Raw genomic sequence first — 19189 nt, 5'->3', positions numbered from 1 at the left:
ACAACCAATGCAAAGAAATAGAGAACAACAAAATGGGGAGAACAAGAGAATTCTTCCAGGAGATCTGAGAAACCAAAGGGAAATTCAAGCCTAAATTAGGAATGCTGAATGGCCAACAAACAAACACACTATCTGACCAGGAGAAAATAAAGAAAAGGTGAGAACAGTATATTTAAGACCTATACAGAATGGATAAAAGGATGACAGGCTACTTAGAAGAGGAAGCCTATGATGAAGAACCTGCAGTTCTAGAAAGTGAAGTGAAAGCAGTTCTGAAATCACTAGGAAGAAATAAATCACCAGGGGCAAGTGAGGGGCTAGTGAGCTTTTTCAAGCCAGAGAGAAAGAATCTGTCAAAATCCTAAAAAGAATATGCCAAGAAATATGGAAAACAAAACAATGTCCCACAGGCTGGAAGTGCTAAACATACATTCTAATCCCTAAGGAAGACTGAAAGAACTGGGCATGTTTAACCTTGAGAAAATAAGACTGAGGGGAGATATGACAGCACTTTTCAACTACTTGAAAAGTAGGTAGAGGAGAGCCAGGATCTATTCTTGATTATCCCAGAGTAAAGAACACATAATAATGGGCTCAAGCAACAGAAAGCAAGATTTAGGCTGAATATCAAGAAAAACATTGTAACTGTTAGAGCACTACAACAATTGAATCAATTGCCTAAGGAGGTTGAAAGCACTCCTACACTGAAGGCATTCAAGAGAAAATTGAACAACCTTCTGTCAGATCTGCTTTGATTTGGACTCCTGCATTGAGTAACCTTTTGGTCCTTTCCAACTCAGTTATTCTGTGATTTTATGAAGGAGATGCCAAGGAATGCAGTCACTGTAGAACGACTGTTTTAATCTTCCATGCAAGCAAAGTCATGCTCAAGGACCTGCAAAGGCTTTCACCTTACATGGAATGAAAAATGCACGATGAAGGCACTCAGTATCATATTGCAAATATCCACTGGCTACCAGAGTGCACCAAAGAATCTATGTGGGTCATGGGGAACTATGGATTGTTCTAAAAGAAATGGGTGTGCCTCAGCACTTCATTTTCTTCATGCATAACTTGTATGGTGGACAAGAAACAACCGTTAGGATTGAATATGGACAAACATAATGGTTTCTATAGGCCAAGATGTCAGAAAATTAAGGTGTGTATTTTATCCCCTTATCTGTTCAGTCTGTATGCAGAATATATCATACAGAAAACCACACTAGATTCAGATGAAGGAGGAGTAAAAACTGGTGGAAGAAACATCAGTAATTTAAGATATGCAGAAGATACCATCTTACTGGCAGAAAGCAGCAATGACTTGAGATGACTGTTAGGAAAAGGGAAAGAAGGAAGTGCCAAAGCAGGATTGCAGCTAAATGTTTCGATGACAAGAATAATGAGAACAGTGGAACTACACAACTTTAACTCTGACAATGAAGAAACTGAAATAGTTAGAGATTTTGTACACCTTGGTTCAGTCATCAAACCAAATGGAGATTACAACCAAGAAATCAAAAGAAGATGTGACTAGGAAGGGCAGCAATGAATACATTGGAAAAGATAATCAAGTGTAAGGATGTGTCACTGGAGACCAAGACAACAGACTCTCTTGTATTTCCGATAACCATGTACACGAGGTGTCAAAGCTAGACACTTAAGAAAGCAGTAGGGGGAAAAATGATCCATTTGAAATGTGGTGCTGGAGGAGAGCTTTCAGGATACTCTGGATTGTGAGAAAGACAAATAAGTAGATCCTAGAGCAAATCAAGCTTGAACTCTCGCTAGAGGCAAAAAAGTTGAAACTGAGGCTGTCCTACATCATGACAAAGCAAGAGACTCTGGAAAAGACAATAGTGCTTGGAAAGGTGGAAGGCAGCAGGAAAAGAGGGAAACCAAATACAAGATGAATTGATTCCTTAAAGGAACCGACAGCCTTGAGTTTACAAAAGCTGAACAAGGCAGTTAAAGACAGGTCCTTTTGGAGATTATGGTTGCCAGGAATCAAAGGGGACTTGATGGCACGTGACAATAACAACAGTGCATAGGATATTTAACGAGTGTTTTTATCATTACAACCCCCTGTAAGTTCCATATCTGAGCAGAGATTTGAACCTAGGACTTCTGGTTCACCACTCTATTGGATCTGGATGTCAGAATACATAGATAATTGACATTGTATGACTGACACAATCTATAGTGTATCAAAATCCACCCTCAAGGTATTTCTTAAGTTGGATATTTCATAAAGTACAAGACACAGTAGTAGATTTTTGAAATGAAATCTAAATGCTTTCTAAGGCATTAAAACAAGCCTAACATTGATTTCTTTTATCAACAAGCCATGTGATTCAGTTTGTAAAATACTTGTATTATCTAAATTATTTTACAAAATTAACTTTTTTCACTCTCATAATTTAAATCAGTCTTCCAGCAGACACTGAGGGTAGAATCATTCTCAGTTACCTGAATGAGAGTGAAATGTAAGGACTTTAGCTGAAATAAGTTATGGATCAGAAGGCCAATTATATGGAGCACACAGATATGGCACACCAGCTGAATATTTCTCATTACTGTAAGCAGATTAACTGAGACAGTTTTCTTAAACATTTACTAGATTAACTCTCACTGACTAGAACATCAGTGCTGGGGTGGTCCCACACACAACCTTCTCATTGCTACAAAATCCAGCTGTGGCCTGCATGCCTTCATGTTATATTTAAGATAAGCTTCCGCTGCTACAAGTCTTCCATAAACCATAAACTCTTTAACTTAAATCAACCACTTATCACTTATTCAGTCATTTTATATTAAATTAACCTTCTTGATATTCAGGCTATAAGTGAAATTCAAGTCCTGTAAGTTCCTTTATCTGAACACTATAGTATACTTCAGATACAGACCATTTGTTCAGAAGTACTAGCCATATCAACAAAACAGTATAATAAATACATATCAGTACTTTTTTTCAGGAAAATTTTAATATACTGCATCTAAATAACTTTTACAGAGAAATGATACATTCTAACATCACGATACTAAACATACGGACAAAACAAACAACAATGACATGTGTGTATTTATATTTACTTCACTTGAAATCTTCAACTTTCCATTACTGAAGCACTGTCATTAATCTGCTAATAGAAAACTATAGCTTTAACAAGCAGCCAAATATTCCTATTCCTAAGTGAAGCGAAGAAAAACATTAGATAATATTGTCTCTGTCAATTTCATATAAATTTTGTGTGTCAAAGGATAAATATTTAGATACTAAACAATCCAGAAAATCCCCCTAAAAATACATACTAATATTCTAGTGTCGTCACAGAAGATATTGATTATTTCAGACATGAACTACAAGCTATGACATACAACATTATCTGAAGACTATACAGGTTGTAACAGGAAATTGTCTGAGTGGAACCAAGTTAAAAAGCAGCATGCAAGCAATATACAGATAAGGTAACTGTCTACAAAGCATCATATTACAGTCTGCAAACATACCTCTTGAATGGTATACAACACAGTAAGAATTCATTTCATGCACTATGAGCTAAGCAAAATAAAATAAATTAAACAATCTACCAACAAATGAACTTGCTGTTACTGTATTACTTTAATTCCTTTATACATGCCACCCTTTCCTCCACACCACTTAGGTTGTGGAGCAATTCTTTTGCTTTGTTTTGTTTATTGCAGGACTTCTCACTTCATTTTCAGGCAAACAAGTGGCACACCATTTTCAATGAAGAAGAGCATTGCTCACAAACCATACTCTTGTAAAAGATGGATTCTATCCATTTGCCTTATTAGCCCAAAGATAAGGCCTTCGATGTCTCTCTCTTTTCCTCAGCTGCTCCCAAGAAGTACTTTTAATTTTTTAAGATTTCAATTCATTTTTCTAAAGATAAATATTATTTTCTCCTTCTATCTACTGCAAAGAAAAGAAAGCATGGAGAAACAAATTAACTTGCACAAGGCCACACACCTCAGATCACCAGCTGAACTGCGATGCAGGTCACTGCATTCCTAATCTTCACTCCATAATTCTGTCCGCTAAGCTATCACAGGTCTGGCTTTAGCTCGGTTTAGTATGAATTAACAAGATGCTACATCTTACCTCCATATCCACCAAGAACAATCCTAGTTCACCCCTGATCATCTCACCACTGCCCTCTTTTACTATGCCTTACTCATTCAGTTCCAGGTGACAGTTTCCTCAAATTACTGGTGGTGATTGCTATAAATACTTCTTATAGAAACTCACTATTACTGTTTCATAGTGAACAGAATTTATGTATATGGTGTGGCTTCAGAGCAATAGTATACACCTACTGAAGAACATGGATGAACAGTGTCCTGTGAAAGAAAGATAACTCAAAACAAAAGCCTTCTCTTTTAAGGAAGGTAAAGGTAAAGGTAAAGGTTCCCCTTGACAATTTTTGTCCAGTCGTGTTCGACTCTAGGGGGCAGTGCTCATCCCCATTTCCAAGCCATAGAGCCAGCGTTTTGTCCGAAGACAATCTTCCGTGGTCACATGGCCAGTGCGACTTAGACACGGAATGCTGTTACCTTCCCACCGAAGTGGTCCCTATTTATCTACTTGCATTTGCATGCTTTCGAACTGCTAGGTTGGCGGGAGCTGGGACAAATCGATGGGCGCTTACTCCGTCGCATGGATTCGATCTTATGACTGCTTGGTCTTCTGACCCTGCAGCACAGGCTTCTGTGGTTTAGCCCGCAGCACCACCACGTCCCAGCTTTTAAGGAAGGTACTCCAATATAATTAACATTTTCTGTTTCTTTAGAGGAATGATCATTAAGGCTATAAAGTAACATGAACTAGATCATCCCAGAAGGAACCAGGTTTTATTTTTGCTGTTCTTCTCATGAAAATTAAGCATCCTGGGATCTAGGAATCTTTTCTCCTTTCTGTGATGCTTCTACTTCTATGAAGGCTTTCAGTATAAACAAAACAAGTATCAAAAGATGATGAAGCTTACCTGAATCTGCCTTGGCAATGCTGGCATTGATCTCCTACCCAGCCTTGGTCACAGAGGCAGGTGGAATTGACACATCTGCCGGAGAAACAGGAGGTCCTTTCACAAGGCTTAGAGTGGGAGACTTGGGCATACAGCACTAGGTACAGTAATCCGTAAAAAAGCAGCCAATTATTCATATCCAAGAAGGTGGCCAAGCAGCAAGAGGAACAAGGAAACGGTCTCCAGGCTCCCAGGACCGCAGGAGGGCCTCCTATCCTGCGCAGGACTTTCCCCAAAGGATCCAGCATCATTGCTACACAGCACATCCGCAGCCAGCTCTCCTAAGAGCCCGGCTTGGAAGCAGGGAAGACCGATTAGCCCGGTTCCTTTTCGCAAATCGAGCAAGGATGAAAACAATTCCCCGTCACTCCGCGCACATCGCCCCCGTCAGGGAGAGCGCGGGCCGAGTGGAGCACGGACGGCGGTGACGCGACCGAGGAGAGACCTTCCCAGAAACACCCAGGCTGGCCCAATGTGTCCTGAAGAGAATTAATTAATTCTTGGAGGAGGGGGAAATGCGGGAGGAACAGGAGGGCAACCCGGCCCCAAACCTGGCTTCCCTCCCAAGCTTTTCACACCACCTCCTCGTTATCCCTCAGGGAAAGCAGCGGCAGCCTTCCCGCCTCCCCTTCCTCTTCGTCCTCAGGGCTCATTGCCCCCCGTCTTCCATGAACAGAGGACTGTCTCCTGACCTTGTAGCTTCTCCTTTCACCACATGCTTGCCTCTCCCCCCCTCCCCGCTCCCCAAAGACCATGCAGCCCTTCCCTCTGTCCCTCGCCCCCTTCCTTCCACCGCCTATGCCTTCCTCGGCTCGTCCTCGTTCAGCAGCAACAGCAGGGCAAGACACGGTAGCGGAGGTGATGCTTCCTCTCCGGGGCGGGCACTGAGAGGAAGAGCGAAGCGTCGGAGCCTCCTCAGCGCCTTCCCAGCATCCCAAACCAAGTCAGCCGGAGGGCGGGGAAGAGGCGAAGGCAGCCCCTCTCTTCGCTCCTCGCCCACTAAAATGGGAGGGGAGAGTTAAAAGCCCTCGCCTGTCCCAGCTGACAGTTTGCAAGCAGCCATTTTTAAAAGGCTAATTGTAAGCTGCTTTCAGAGGCGAGCGACTGGCGGGGGCTGAGGCAGGCTCCCTTCTCCTCCTCTCCGTCGACTCTAGTTAGATCTGCCCCTCGGCCACCTCCTCTCTCCCTCGCCCCCCCCCCTCCGCCCGCCCGCCTCTTCCTTTGACTGCCGGGCAGGCTCCTCCTCAGCCAGCGTGACCGACGGCGGCCGCGGCGCTTTTTATTCTCTCGGGCAGAATCCCCGCAGGCAGGAGGACGCAAGCTGCCCGAGGCTCACACTTCAGGATCCCAGTGGCTGGACTAACTGCAGTGAAAAGGGCTGGAGACTTTAAGGAGAGCCCTCTGGCCTCGGCTGGAAGAAGTCAAAAAGGAGGCTCGCAGAGGCAAACGGCTGCCCGGGGCGGGGGGGGGGGAGTTGTTTACCTCCCGCCCCTCAAAAGTTCCTGTCCCAGCCACCCCAGACGGACTCCTTTTTTTTTTGCACCGCTTGGGATCAGGCTCGAGAGGAATGGCTCTCCTCCGTCTTGTGAGCGGCAGAAGCGGCGGGCAGCATCGGCCAAACGACTTGCCTGCTGCAGCCTGAACCTTCTCCACAGCTTTGCAAGGGAGCTCTGGAGAGAAAACTACCACACAAAGAAGAGCTGAGCATGTGCAGCAAGCTGCCGGAGAGAAGCCCCCTTAAAGGCGCCGCGCGTCGTGCTCCATTGCATCACTTTTAGGCGAAGAGGCGAGCGCGAGCAAAAGAAGAGCGGGGGGGGGGATGGGCTGTGTGGCGGGAGAAGAGAGGCGGGCGGGGAGGGGGGGGGCGAGCGAGCGGGAGGGAGGGAGGGAGAGAAGCCGGGGTTTGCTGGAATGGGGAGCGAGGGAAAGAGAGCCTTCCTTTTTTCCACATGGGAGCAACGAAAGGGCTGGTCATCTTTTCCACCAGAGGGGAAAGCAAGTTCCTGAACTTCTGAAGAAAAGAAAAAGAAAAAAAAGCCAGAGCTGGGAGCTTTCCCAGAAATGTGTTGCAAGGGCTTTGACACACTGAAGCAATATTTGAAACAAAGCAAGAGGAAAAACAACAAACGCTTTGTCTGGCTGACTTGCGTGCCCGCCTGTGTGTGTTTGTTTTCCTTTCGCCTGGGATCGTTTTTTGGGCCTCTTGACAGCTGGATTCAACAAGTCCTGCTTACATGGACCTCTCTTATATCTTGAGGCTAGAGGAGGATTCGACTCTTCAATGTCATGAAGATGCCAAAGCCTCAGAGCTCACTTACAAATAAGTGCCAATAGACGTACCTGGCGGTGTTCTGTTTCTAGTATGTTATGTGCAAAACCAAACAATGCTTTCATGAGCTGCACCTGTTTTTGAACACACCTCTGCATATTCCCAGAGTTTGTAAAAAGTAGCTATAATGCACAAAGATGTCAGCTAACATGATACACTTACAGCGCTAACAAACATTTGCTTTGTATCTGTTGAACACATTGCAATCACGGTGTTAAAATTGTCCTGTTCAATTGCCTTTTTGGAGCACTCAGAAACTGTGCAATAGCAGGTGACTGTTTGCTTTCAAACAATGTCTAATCTTTATCTGTAATTTCCCCAGAGGATCTTTAGTGAAAGATTTACAGGCCAAATGTAAACTGTTTTAGGACTGCAATTTTGTACACAGTTATTGGAGTTGTATGCTTTGGGCCAGGACATAGAGTTCAGTACAGGCTGTTTTCAATTGCTGGAGTTGCTGGCGTGCAGTTGGTCTCCCACCACCCTTCTCTGGTCATTAGCTAATGACCTTTATGTTGAGCCTGCTCTGTTACCTTTTCTCTTGATCAGCTTTCATGAAATAACTAGCTTTCTACTAGATCAGATAATGGCACTAGCCACCATTTACAGTCATCTACCTCAAAGTAACAAATTTTATCTCCCTCGTGGAAATTTATATTACAGAGCAGGTAGGATAACCAGATGAAAAAGAGGACAATATGCTTGTAGTCTGTTAGCTGCTTAGAAGAGGAAATTCTGACAGAAGCAACTTTTAATGCAAGCTACTTATATACTTGCATTATACCTTCTCCACACAAGTATTATAAGTATCAGAACCATGTCCTCTATCTCCTCAGATTATCTTGTGCACATGTGCGTATGTGTGTGTGTGTATGTATATATATGTGTATATATATAAACAGCCTTCTTCATTTGGACATTATCCACAATTTGCCTCTTAGTCCTGTCATTTTCTGAAAATCTGAAGTCTCTACTTGTGCATTTTACCCAAAGGGATAATATAGGAGTGAAAACTGGAGTTTTCTAAGCTGCTCTCTTCATTGGGACTAGATTTGGGTGGACCTAGTGGAACTTGCTTGAACCTGGAATGTGTTCAAGGAGAAGCTTTGAGCAGCACATGGACTACTCTCCAGGGAGGTGCAGGCTTTTGATTAACACTATGTGGTATGCAGGGGCTGCCTCTTTAAGAAAGAGCTTTAAATGATAAGTAAATCCATTTTGTGAGTGGGTGTAGTTTCCTTGGAGAACCAATTCTGGCAGAAAATAGTACATGGTGGCTTTTAAAAAGTAGTTAAGTTGTTCACTAATGACAGACATTCTTTTCCCATCATACATGTCTAGATTTTCCTACATTTTAAAAAGCAGGGCCATTTCTAAAATAAACTTTTTTTTGCATTAAAGCAACAAAGTTGGAGTTGAAATTGGGCTCCTAACCTAGAGAATCAGACCACTGATTAACATCACCTCTTCATATAGAATATAGACATATGGATTCACCCTGCTTGTACTTCAGTTTGTACCTCAAGAAATATTACTGTCACCCCACTTCCTATATAGCACATTGCCACTGGCACTAAATTGATGAAATGAAGCATAAGACCAAAATCCTATTGCCAACACATCATGGATGATATAACTTTTGCAGCAAATACCAATCAGTATCAGCACTATTTGTCATGTACCAATTTATGCAATGTAGTGTGCAGCAGATGATGTCTACACTGACTTCATAACTTGTAGCAAGTTCACCACCAAGAGTTACTGTAGATTTTGGCTTTGATATAGTATCATATACCGGAGTGGGGAAATTCAATCATATCACCCCAGCTCTGGTTTGCCTGCATTGATTACCAGTCCACTTCCATGCCAGGTTCAAGATTCTAGATCTAATATATAAATCCCGAAATGGTTTGGGACTTCACTCCTTGTCCGAACATCGTCTGACTTGGTTCTCACAGACCTCACACCTGAGGGTTGACTCCTTGAGAAGCCCTGAAAACATCAACTGGAAACCAGGTTTTCTCAACAGTGGTGCCCACTGGGAAATTCTCTCTTGCAGAAGTTACAGCAGGCCTCCTCCCTCCATGTCTTTGGAAAGCTCTCCAAAACAGAGCTGTTCAAGGAAGATTTTAGAGAGGTTCTCCTCAATTAATTGGGACAGTGGAAGAAGAAGAGGAATATTGCACTTTGTGTTCTGAGATTTCTATTTGTTGCCATCTTGGTTTGTGTGTTTATTTTTACAATAGTTTGGTATTTGAGAGCAATTTTATAATTCATGTTTCTTTTATATATATATATATATATAATGAATTATAAAATTGCTCTCAAATACCAAACTATTGTAAAAATAAATATATATATACTGCCCAGACTGGTGATTTGCTAGATTGGTGGTATATAAAATGCATAAATGTATATATATTTTTTCAAAATGCTGATTTGCAGTATTGACCTATGCACAGCATTCATCATTTCAGTCCAATTGATCTGCATTTGAGGGAAGGAAATCTCACTGTCTTCAATGGACTTAGTCATCCGCAAGGAGAGAAAGGTGTTTGTTTTTTTTTTGACAGTTTTGGGGGGTTATCTGTTTAGGAAATTAAAGCTTACCTCTTGCATTTCTTTAGAATGAAAGTTAAGGTACAAGAATGATACATCAACATGACCAGGCTTTGAATGAGGAGAAGGAGTTGATCTGAGATATAATTTTTCTTCCTTTTAGGGATACAGCTTCAAATATAGTTTTCTGTTCAAACTGCATGTTTTCTCCACCTCTTTGGGCCATAAAAGTAAACAGGAATCCCTCCTGACCTCCAAAAAAGACATATCACTAAGAGCCCTGCTCAGCTGTTGCAAACTAAAGGCCATGACTCCCTTGATAGAATCAGTTTGCCTCAAGCATATAAATTACCAGAGAAATGTATTCCTTTCAATCTTCAGGTTCTGTATGAGTTTCCTCTTTAAGGGGGAAAAATTCAAATTCAGAAAGGTAGCCTCTATTGAATAGATCTTACCTAAACATTTATTTTAAAAATTGTTCCTTTTATTTTTATAGGTCAAGCTGTTCAGGTAGAGCTACATCTAATTTTTGCCAGGAAACTTTTAAGTTAAGGCATCTGCATAAGGAAGGTTGACCTGTGTGCTTGCTGCTGTCTGCTGTCTTGTTGATTCATTGTGGGTAGGCAACTTCATAGTCCCTGATCCTTAACTTTAAACCATACCTGGACTGGACAGCTATTCAAATGGAAGACATTTTCCAATAAAAGAGGACTGTCCTCTTATAAAAGAATGCATGAACACCCTACATACAGTAATCCAACATCTTGCCACCACGCCTTGCACTCAGAATCTCCCACGCAAGGCATTCACCTCACTGCCTAATGGCATAGCCAGCCTGCACATTAAGAAACGGTGTTCATTGTTTTAATGTGGGAACAAGTCCAAGTGAACTCATATAGAATTGGCCTGTTAAACTTAAATAAATAAAATTAAATAAACTTATTTAGCAGACTGACTGTGCAAACTTATACATCTTTACTCACAAGTATGATCCAATAGGACATATGTCCGGGGAACTCACCAAACAGACATACTTAAGATTGTTCTGCAAGGTGTTTTTTTAACTGAATGACAGAAAAACACCTCTAAAAGAAACAATGGATCACCCACATACAGACTCCATATATTTCATTTCAAAGTCTTATTCACTGGGTCCCCAAAAAATGCCTTGGTTTGTAGTCCTTATGAGCCAAGCCCTGTCCTAATAGATCCATAACTATATAGCTACCTACCTATGTGCAGTGAATTATCTAGCTTGAAAACTGACTTGCACATTCTGGAAGGGGTGGGCAGAATTCTCTAGGCCTGTGCCACTGAGTAGTTTGTTAATTGTTCTAAATCAAATGTGATTTAGTCCACTGGACAAGTATCTGCTGCAATGTGAAACCAGTGACTACCTTAATTTAAGATTATATATTGAGATACAAATGAGCTAAACCCCAGTTTTTCATTTCATACCACATTAAGCAATCTGTACTCAAGCTATTTCCAAAGAAGCAGCCCTGTTAGTCTGTCTCAGCAGGCTGGCAAAATTAAAGGGTAAGGGGTGAAGAGAGAGGGGGAAAGCAGGATATTGTGGCATTTTAAAGACTAACCGTTTATAGTATGAGCTTTTGTGGACTGGAAAAGGAAGTGGATTTTGATCCACAAAAGCTCCCCCTGCAATAAATCTGTCCATCTTTAAAGCACTATAATATTTTGCCTTTTTTCCCTCTCATTCCCCTGAGTAATTCTGCCAACATTTTCAAGCTAAGAAAGGAGGAAGAAAGAGAAAGTTTGAGTTGTTTGAGTTTTATTTCATTTTGTTTAATTTTCTACTTCATGGGGGAAATGGCTTAAAAATCACTGTCTTTAACTTTTTAAAATTTTTACTATTTATGAAAAGTTAGCCTAATTTTTCAAATTGCCAATGAATGTAAAGACAGTGCAAATGGACAAATCCTTTAAGAATTGAGAGATCCATCTAGCTGGACTGCAACAATGGCAGCAGATGCCCTCCTGAATGATCACCCATCCTTTAAGAAAAAATAAAATCTTAAAAGTGCAAAAAACTAGAGAATTCATGCTGCTTTTTCTTCAGGACCATAGATTATTTGTCATTTATTGCTAAATAACTAAACCCACCTTTGCATTTCTCTAATGTGGAAGCAAGAGTGACAATGGTAGATTAAATCAAGAAAGTAGATTAAATCAAGAAATATCATGTCCAGCCCAAGCAATGCTACGACATTGATTTTACCTCATATTTTCAGAAAATTCTAATGCACTTGCAGTTTGGCAGAGTTTAGAGTATTTCCAAGTCAAGAGGTGTGATTTGGAAGTAAAAGAAACATTTATAAAACTCCTCATTTCCTTCTTGCATAAGACTGGAATAAAGGAATTTGCACATAAGAATAACCCAGGATCATAGCCTAATAAATTCACAGTGTAAATTAGTTGTGTAGTGTACAGTCAGCTTGTTCAAACCAGGGAAGGTGAACTTTTTTGTGAAATCTGAAACCTGGACTATGGTAAAGCACATACAGTATATCACAGAAGTGAGTACAACCCCTCACATTTCATAAATATTTTAGTGTATCTTTTCATGTGACAACACTGAAGAAATAACACATGGCTACAATGTAAAGCAGTGAGTATACAGCTTGTATAACAGTGTAAAGGTGCTGTCCATTAATGTCTAAACCTCTGGCAACAAAACTGAGTACACCCCTAAGTGACAATGTCCAAATTGGGCCCAAAGTATCAATATTTTGTGTGGCCACCATTATTTTCCACCACTGCCTTAACCCTCTGCCTTAACCCATATAGTTCACCAGAGCTTCACAGGTTGCCACTGGAGTCCTCTTCCACTCCTCCACGATGACATCACAGAGCTGGTGGATGTTAGAGACCTTGTGCACCTCCACCTTCTGTTTCAGGATGCCCCACAGATGCTCAAAAGGGTTTAGGTCTGGAAACATGCTTGGCCGCTCCATCACCTTTACCCTCAGCTTCTTTAGCAAGGCAGTGGTCATTTTGAAGGTGTGTTTGGGGTTGTTATCATGTTGGAATACTGCCTTGTGGCCCAGTGTCTGGAGGGAAGGGATCATGCTCTGCTTCAGTATGTCACAGTACATGTTGGCATTCTTGGTTCCCTCAATGAACTGTAGCCCCCCAGTGCTGGCAGCACTCATGCAGCCCCAGACTGTGACACTCCCACTACCATGATTGATTGTAGGCATGACACACTTGTCTTTGTACTCCTCACCTGATTGCCGCCACACACGCTTGACACCGCCTGAACCAAATAAGTTCATCTTGTAGATAAAGAAATGAGATATTTGATAATACATGTAATTACGGCAGCGAGAATACTATATGGAAAATATTGGAAGAAAGAAGTGGTACTGTCTTTGGAGGAATTGATAGAAAAGATACTGGATGTGGTGGAGATGGATGTACTAACAGAAGCATTAAATGAAATATCATCTCAAAAAGGACTTTAAAATGGGAACAGTTTTATAACTGGATCTGAAATAAGAACTGGAAAGTATAGATAAAAGAAGTACGAGAAAGTCCAAAAGAATGGAGAGAGTTGCAAACATAGATAGTCTGGAAAAATTGTTATATTGTTTACTTATGTGATTTCCCTTTTAACATAACTAAGTGGATGTAAGAATACTCTTTTGCTCTCTGGAATTTTATCCTTTCCCCACCCGTTTCTTCCTTCCTTATTCCCTTATACCTATATCCCAACCCTTACCCCTATTGAAAATGAATAAAAACTTAAAAAAAAAAAACACAATCTAATTTCATCATAATCACTTCAGAATAAAAAATTTCTGAACATTAGCTGTTCTGTTCACATAAATTCATAAGGTTTTTCAATCTGCAGTGAACAACATCTGCTTGCAGCTTCAGACTTCAAGAGTGGATGGTAGCCTTAAGTGTGGTAGAGAACCAAAAGCAAATTAAAAAATTGGTTGGAATAAGAAGTTGTAGAATTGAACTTAATCACCAAGTCTGGCATTGTTTTATGTAATAATTAGGGGGGAAATATGCCATCTGCAATTTATGAACTTTCTTCATTTTTATTACAGTGATTACTTTTTCTATGTTTCTATATGTTTACTTTGTAGGTGGTTCCGCACAATGAAGTGCAACTGTGGATCCTTAGTAATGTACTATATATAATAGTTGTTGGGAATCTGTTAACTAGTAGGTATTGTTGGACGAAAATACCCATCATTCATTATTAGTAGTTGTGCTGGCAGGGTTGAATTCCAAAAACATCAGGAAAGCCACAAGTACCCCCAATACTTCTTCACAGGAACAAATAAAGGAAAGATCCTTCTGCATGCAAATACACTGCTGGTTACCTTAAGTTTTCTTCATTTCAGCAGTATGATATAGGTCACATGGACTATTTTTGTTGCTCCAGGGGTTTAAAAAAAACAACAACAACCAACCGTCAGAAATTCTTGCTGACCTTAGCAATCAGTGGGAGATCCACCAGTAAATTCAGATCTAGCTTCTACCTGGCCCAATATTATGTACATGATTATTCCATAAGCATTTTCTTCGACTTTCCAAAAATGGCTTTAGAATATCAGGGCCAGTAATATACACATCACTCAGGGGTACATACAGTTCTATATCAATACTATAATTACTACATTCCAAAACCCCTGAGATATACACTTCCGTTCTACAGAGTCAAGCATTCTATGCTTCCACACGTACGTCTGGCAGTTTTGTGATTTATTTCCCACCTAATTTTGCCAGGTATCACTTACAAGAAACCCTTTTAATGAGTGTGTGGAGATGTTCCTATCCATTATGCTCTTCTAGAAGCTGAGACAGCACATTTTTTCAAATCCATGATTTCTTTGGCTTCCCTCCAATATTCACTCAAGTGTTAATATATTTTTAAAATCCAGGTCTTCTATAGCAGATAAGTGATGCTGAATCTCTCAGCTATGTGCAAGAACATATATATGCTAGACATGATAATAACTCAACACAGAGTAGCCCATGGATTTATAGTCTATTACTGGTAGGGAAGGAATTGTTCCACAATCAGTCCATAGGAACAGTAGAAATTAAAAACGGAGTATTTTCAAAATAAAAGCATGAGACTTATAAAAATTTGGCCTGCCTATATCTTTGTAAAAACATCTAGTTATTGTAAGTGGGAAGGTTCTTGAACAAATTAGGAAAGAATATGAATTAAATGGGCAAGATAAAATTAGAAGATTGATGTTACTATTTATAATCATACCAGCTTGGATGCAGGTTTTGCTCCCACTTGTAGAAACATTCCCCAAGTGGAGTTTTAGGGATAGAATGTCTCTGCTAGCATGGGTACAGATTACCACTGTCCCCTTCTTTCTGCAGTATCTTGCATCTTCTAAGAATCTTTGGAGACCCTCCAGAACAGCGTGGAAGATGCCACTGCTAACCTAAAGGAAAGGGGGAAAAGATGACTAGCAAAAATCATCTGCTGAATCAAAACCCTTCCATGGGCATAACCAGACCTTCCAGTTACAGAGATAAAACAAGTGGAACTCAACTCTTGGACCAAACTTCCCTGGCTCCACTGCCACTATTGCCTCTATGCCCAGAAAAGCCATCATGGAGGGTCCAGGAACCTTTCTGAAATTGTGATTTGAAGCAGGGATATGAAAAAGCAGGACAGACAGAATGGCATAGCCTGGCTGCTTTGCATAAACGCCTTTTTGCTCACATAAGACATATCTGGGTATACTGGTAAGTCCTTCTCATTAGAACATTGCATTTGTTCAGCAACAAAACTACTCAGTGTGGGACAATTTTTCAGCTTAATTGGCCTCAGGAGGCTATTGTGAAAATGGCAGAAACCTTTATAATCTGTTTTGAGCTATACATTAGAACAGAGTGACTCTGAATCAGAGCAATACCAGAGATCATTGTAAATAAATAAAGTGAGCTTATGTGGCTGAACAGAGATTTGAACCCTGGTATCCTGAGTCCTAGTCAACCATTCTATCCCTGGACCATATTGGGTATCAAAACTATAGGGTTTTGAGATGTTAAGAATCTGCAGAGATGCTGCAACAGCTTAAACTAAGGCTAATTTCACTAAAAATCCAGTTGGTCTAGATTCCTTCAGTGTATAGATTTCCCACAGGCACATTGAACAAATTATTTTGTTGTGACTTTCCCATTTAGTGAATCTTTTGTGTGATTGTTGGGTGCCAACAGATGCCATCTGAGTTTATGTGATCAGACACTCCAGAGGCATAGTCAAAGAACAATTCTAATTTAGCAGAATTTTAGACAAGTAATACCTCCTTCTATATTGTTTCTAGACTTCTTTGTGAACAGAATCTCATCACTGCACCATACTGAGTGCAGGGGGGATTCCTTTAGTTTACATATAAATTTGTTTCCTTGAAGTGGAATTTGTTGGAAGGAGAAATAAATGATGTTTGTTGTAGAGGCATTTTAAAGGCCTGCAAAAGCACCAGAGAGAGAGAGAAAGAGAAGACTTCCTATTCCACTGGGATTTTTCTTTTTATTCTGTAAAGTGCTTGCAAGTCCCTGCACTAATACCATATGATACATTTGTTAAGCAAGAAGTATATTGTTGTTGTTATGCGCCGCCAACTCACCTTCTGATTCATGGCAACCCTATGAATAAGTGATCTCCAAAATGTCCTGTCCTCTACAGCCCTACTCAGCTCTTGCAGACTCAAATCTGTTGTTCTCTTTAAGGAGTCAATCCATCTTGTACTTGGTCTGGAGTGATTGGCAGGTGAATGATTGAATGCTGGTTGGTGAGTGGTGTGATTGGAATGTCACAGGGAGGAGTCTGGTCTGTGAGCTGATTTTTTTACTAGAGGAGTTGGAGAGTGAAAAGTCTGCTTTAGCATCAGACAGAAGAAGCCGTCTCTTCTCAAAAAGTAATAACGGAAGCTTTTTTCAGTGGCCGTCGAACTAGAACATGAAGCAAGAACGGTGACAGCTGGTGGTGCCCATTCTAGCTGTTGAGACAGAAGAAGACACATCAGCCAACGGGGAGATGGAAAACGAGAGGCAGGAGCAAAACTGGATAAACACAGAGAATCTCTGCCTCTGGTAAGGAGGCTAGCAGGAGTGGGACAACACAGCTTAAGGCAGGGCAGTGTCCCTCATGCCATAATGGATGACCTGCTGAATGCTGGTAATGATAAACACCACTATCCACCAAAGCAGAATTTGTTAGACATCAAGATATTCCAAGGTCCAACATAATAATCAAGCAAATTACCATAAAAATCAGAACATAAATTGAATTCCAAATTGTAAATGTATAGGAACTCATCAGGTGAAGATGTACCATTTCTTGAAGATTAGAACAGTATAACTGTTTCTCCCCACCCCCCACCCCAGGCTTACTGCATATCTATAGTTCCCAATATCTGTTTTGGGGACCAGCATCAATTAGGTGCCAGGCCTTCACTGATTGTATATTTGAGGTAATCAAAATAGGATAAAAAGAGGTTGTATGGAATAGTTCTGGGTACATTCACTGCAGTGGAAAATTGGCAATCTATCTAACTTTATACACCTGGTAAAGCAAACTACTGTCATGTTGTTAGTATGAGAGGGTATAATGAGTTGTTCTGCACTTCAGCCCTACACAAAGCTGCAGACTTATCTCATTTTAAACTAGCCTAAATCCAGTTGCTAGTTCCCACTAGAATGGCAAATCAGCACATATATAAATTCCATTAACTCAGGGGATCTACTCTAGTTGGGACTATCAGTTGGATCCAGGTCACTTTGTCCTTATTAATAAATAAAAGAATGACAGATCTCATCTTTGAATGATTATTATCTAAAAATACTTTTGTGTCCTATGAGTGCCATCGCCCCAGCAAAGCAGTGGGGAGGCACACCACCCATTAGACCATTTATCCATGAGCACCAGACTGGAATGTTGAGGCAGCTCTGTCTTTATTGAACCAGGGGAAAGGGGATCCAGCAGAGTTAACAATATTAATCCCTTCCCCATATGTCTGGCCCTTGCAAGACTGAGTTTCAGTCATTAATCTCTCTGAGAGTTTGTTATCTTGGGGACCTCTAATGGTCTTCACTGAAGGCAGAAGAAACAAAAAACCCTAGGGCAGCCAAGGGCCCTAGCAGTTGCCCTTGTCTGCCCACACCCTACAAAGTAGGCTTGTATAGGTAAGCCACTCCTAGTCCTGGATTTTTGCTAGGTCCTCCTATAGGTGCAGCAGTGTTCTTACTGTTGTTGCTGGCACATCCAGTGCTTCCTTTGAACCTCAGTCAGCTGTCCCAGCAGCTTCGGTGATGGTCCTGGCATGGCAGCAGCTGTCAACAGTCCTGATCCACATTGCAAAGTCCCCCTGTCCCTCGAGGTATCCACAGTTTCAACAAGACTCCAGCACAGGGCTTTCTTGAGGGCATTTTCAAACAGTTCTTCCACCAGGAAGGCTGATACTGGCTTTTCTAGCCTTTTCCTGCCCTGAATCCCTGGCACTTGTCTCCTCTGATCCCATCCCAGTCTCCTCCTACATCTCTGTCTCCTCTGTCTTTATGGTCCACAGTTGTCTGCAGAGCCCACCCCTCACCTCCTTCCCCAGGTGATCATCCTCATCACCTCTAACTGTATCTTTCTGGGCAAGCCATCTGCTCCCAGAACCAGCCTGAGGTCCAGCAGACTCCCCCATCCAACAGGCCTTCCCAGGGGCACTGGATGAATTCAGACAGCTTGCTGGGACATCAGAGGTGAACTTCTCACATGCCCACATTCTTTAAATGGGATTTTATTTGGGGAATATCTGCAGGTGCTCAGTGGATTTCCTAGTTGAAGGTTGGCACAAAATAGGAATCATATTTGTGAAAGAACACAAAGAAAGAGGTGATTTATTACATATATGTGTGTCTTTCAAACAAGAACAACTGTGTTGCTGGAGTTTCTCTTTGTGTTGCAACAATGGCTTGACTTACAATAGTGCAATAGTAATACAGAAAACTGAATCATTGAACAAAATGCCACAACCTTTAATTTTTTCCCGGTATAACAGTTTAATCTTTACAAGGCCAGAGTGTTTTCAAGATATCCTCTAAGCGTGTGTTTGGATGGTTGAATACATCAGATGTATATTGCCTTTATCAATACAATCATTTCACAATGAAAAATACAGGTAAGGCATTAGTGATAGACAAAAGGCACAAAAATAAAGCTGTAAAATTGCAGTCTGTAGGAGTGTAGCTTTTGAAAGAAAAT

General features: G+C 41.1%; 2 protein-coding genes across 6 annotated transcripts in view; both read right to left on the bottom strand.

Annotated features, from left to right (window-relative positions):
* Nucleotides 1-5936, bottom strand: part of ATRNL1 (attractin like 1) — a 695100-nt gene extending 689164 nt beyond the window's left edge. For all 4 annotated transcript variants that reach the window (XM_020779948.3, XM_078389598.1, XM_072995506.2 and 1 more), the window contains exon 1: nt 5007-5936. In XM_020779948.3, coding sequence (XP_020635607.2) covers nt 5007-5311 — 305 coding nt within the window. In that variant the 5' untranslated portion in view covers nt 5312-5936. The remainder of the gene's footprint in view (nt 1-5006) is intronic.
* Nucleotides 5937-9928: 3992 nt separating this feature from the next.
* Nucleotides 9929-19189, bottom strand: part of TRUB1 (TruB pseudouridine synthase family member 1) — a 90187-nt gene continuing 80926 nt past the window's right edge. Inside the window, exons 4-5 of one of the 2 annotated variants that reach the window (XR_013543166.1) lie at nt 16566-16937; nt 9929-15374 (exon numbers count right to left, since the gene is read on the bottom strand). Coding sequence is in view for 1 of the 2 variants with exons in the window: in XM_078389596.1 (XP_078245722.1) it covers nt 16891-16937 (47 nt within the window). In the remaining variant the exon portion in view is untranslated. Of the gene's footprint in view, nt 15375-16312; nt 16938-19189 lie in introns of those variants that run through there. The other variant, XM_078389596.1, reaches the window with a different exon arrangement.

The sequence above is a fragment of the Pogona vitticeps genome, chromosome 3, assembly GCF_051106095.1.
Source record: "Pogona vitticeps strain Pit_001003342236 chromosome 3, PviZW2.1, whole genome shotgun sequence".
In the NCBI taxonomy this organism is placed as follows: domain Eukaryota; kingdom Metazoa; phylum Chordata; class Lepidosauria; order Squamata; family Agamidae; genus Pogona; species Pogona vitticeps.
The sequence above is the reverse complement of the archived record's forward strand: the minus strand, read 5'-3'. Positions and strand labels throughout refer to the sequence as shown.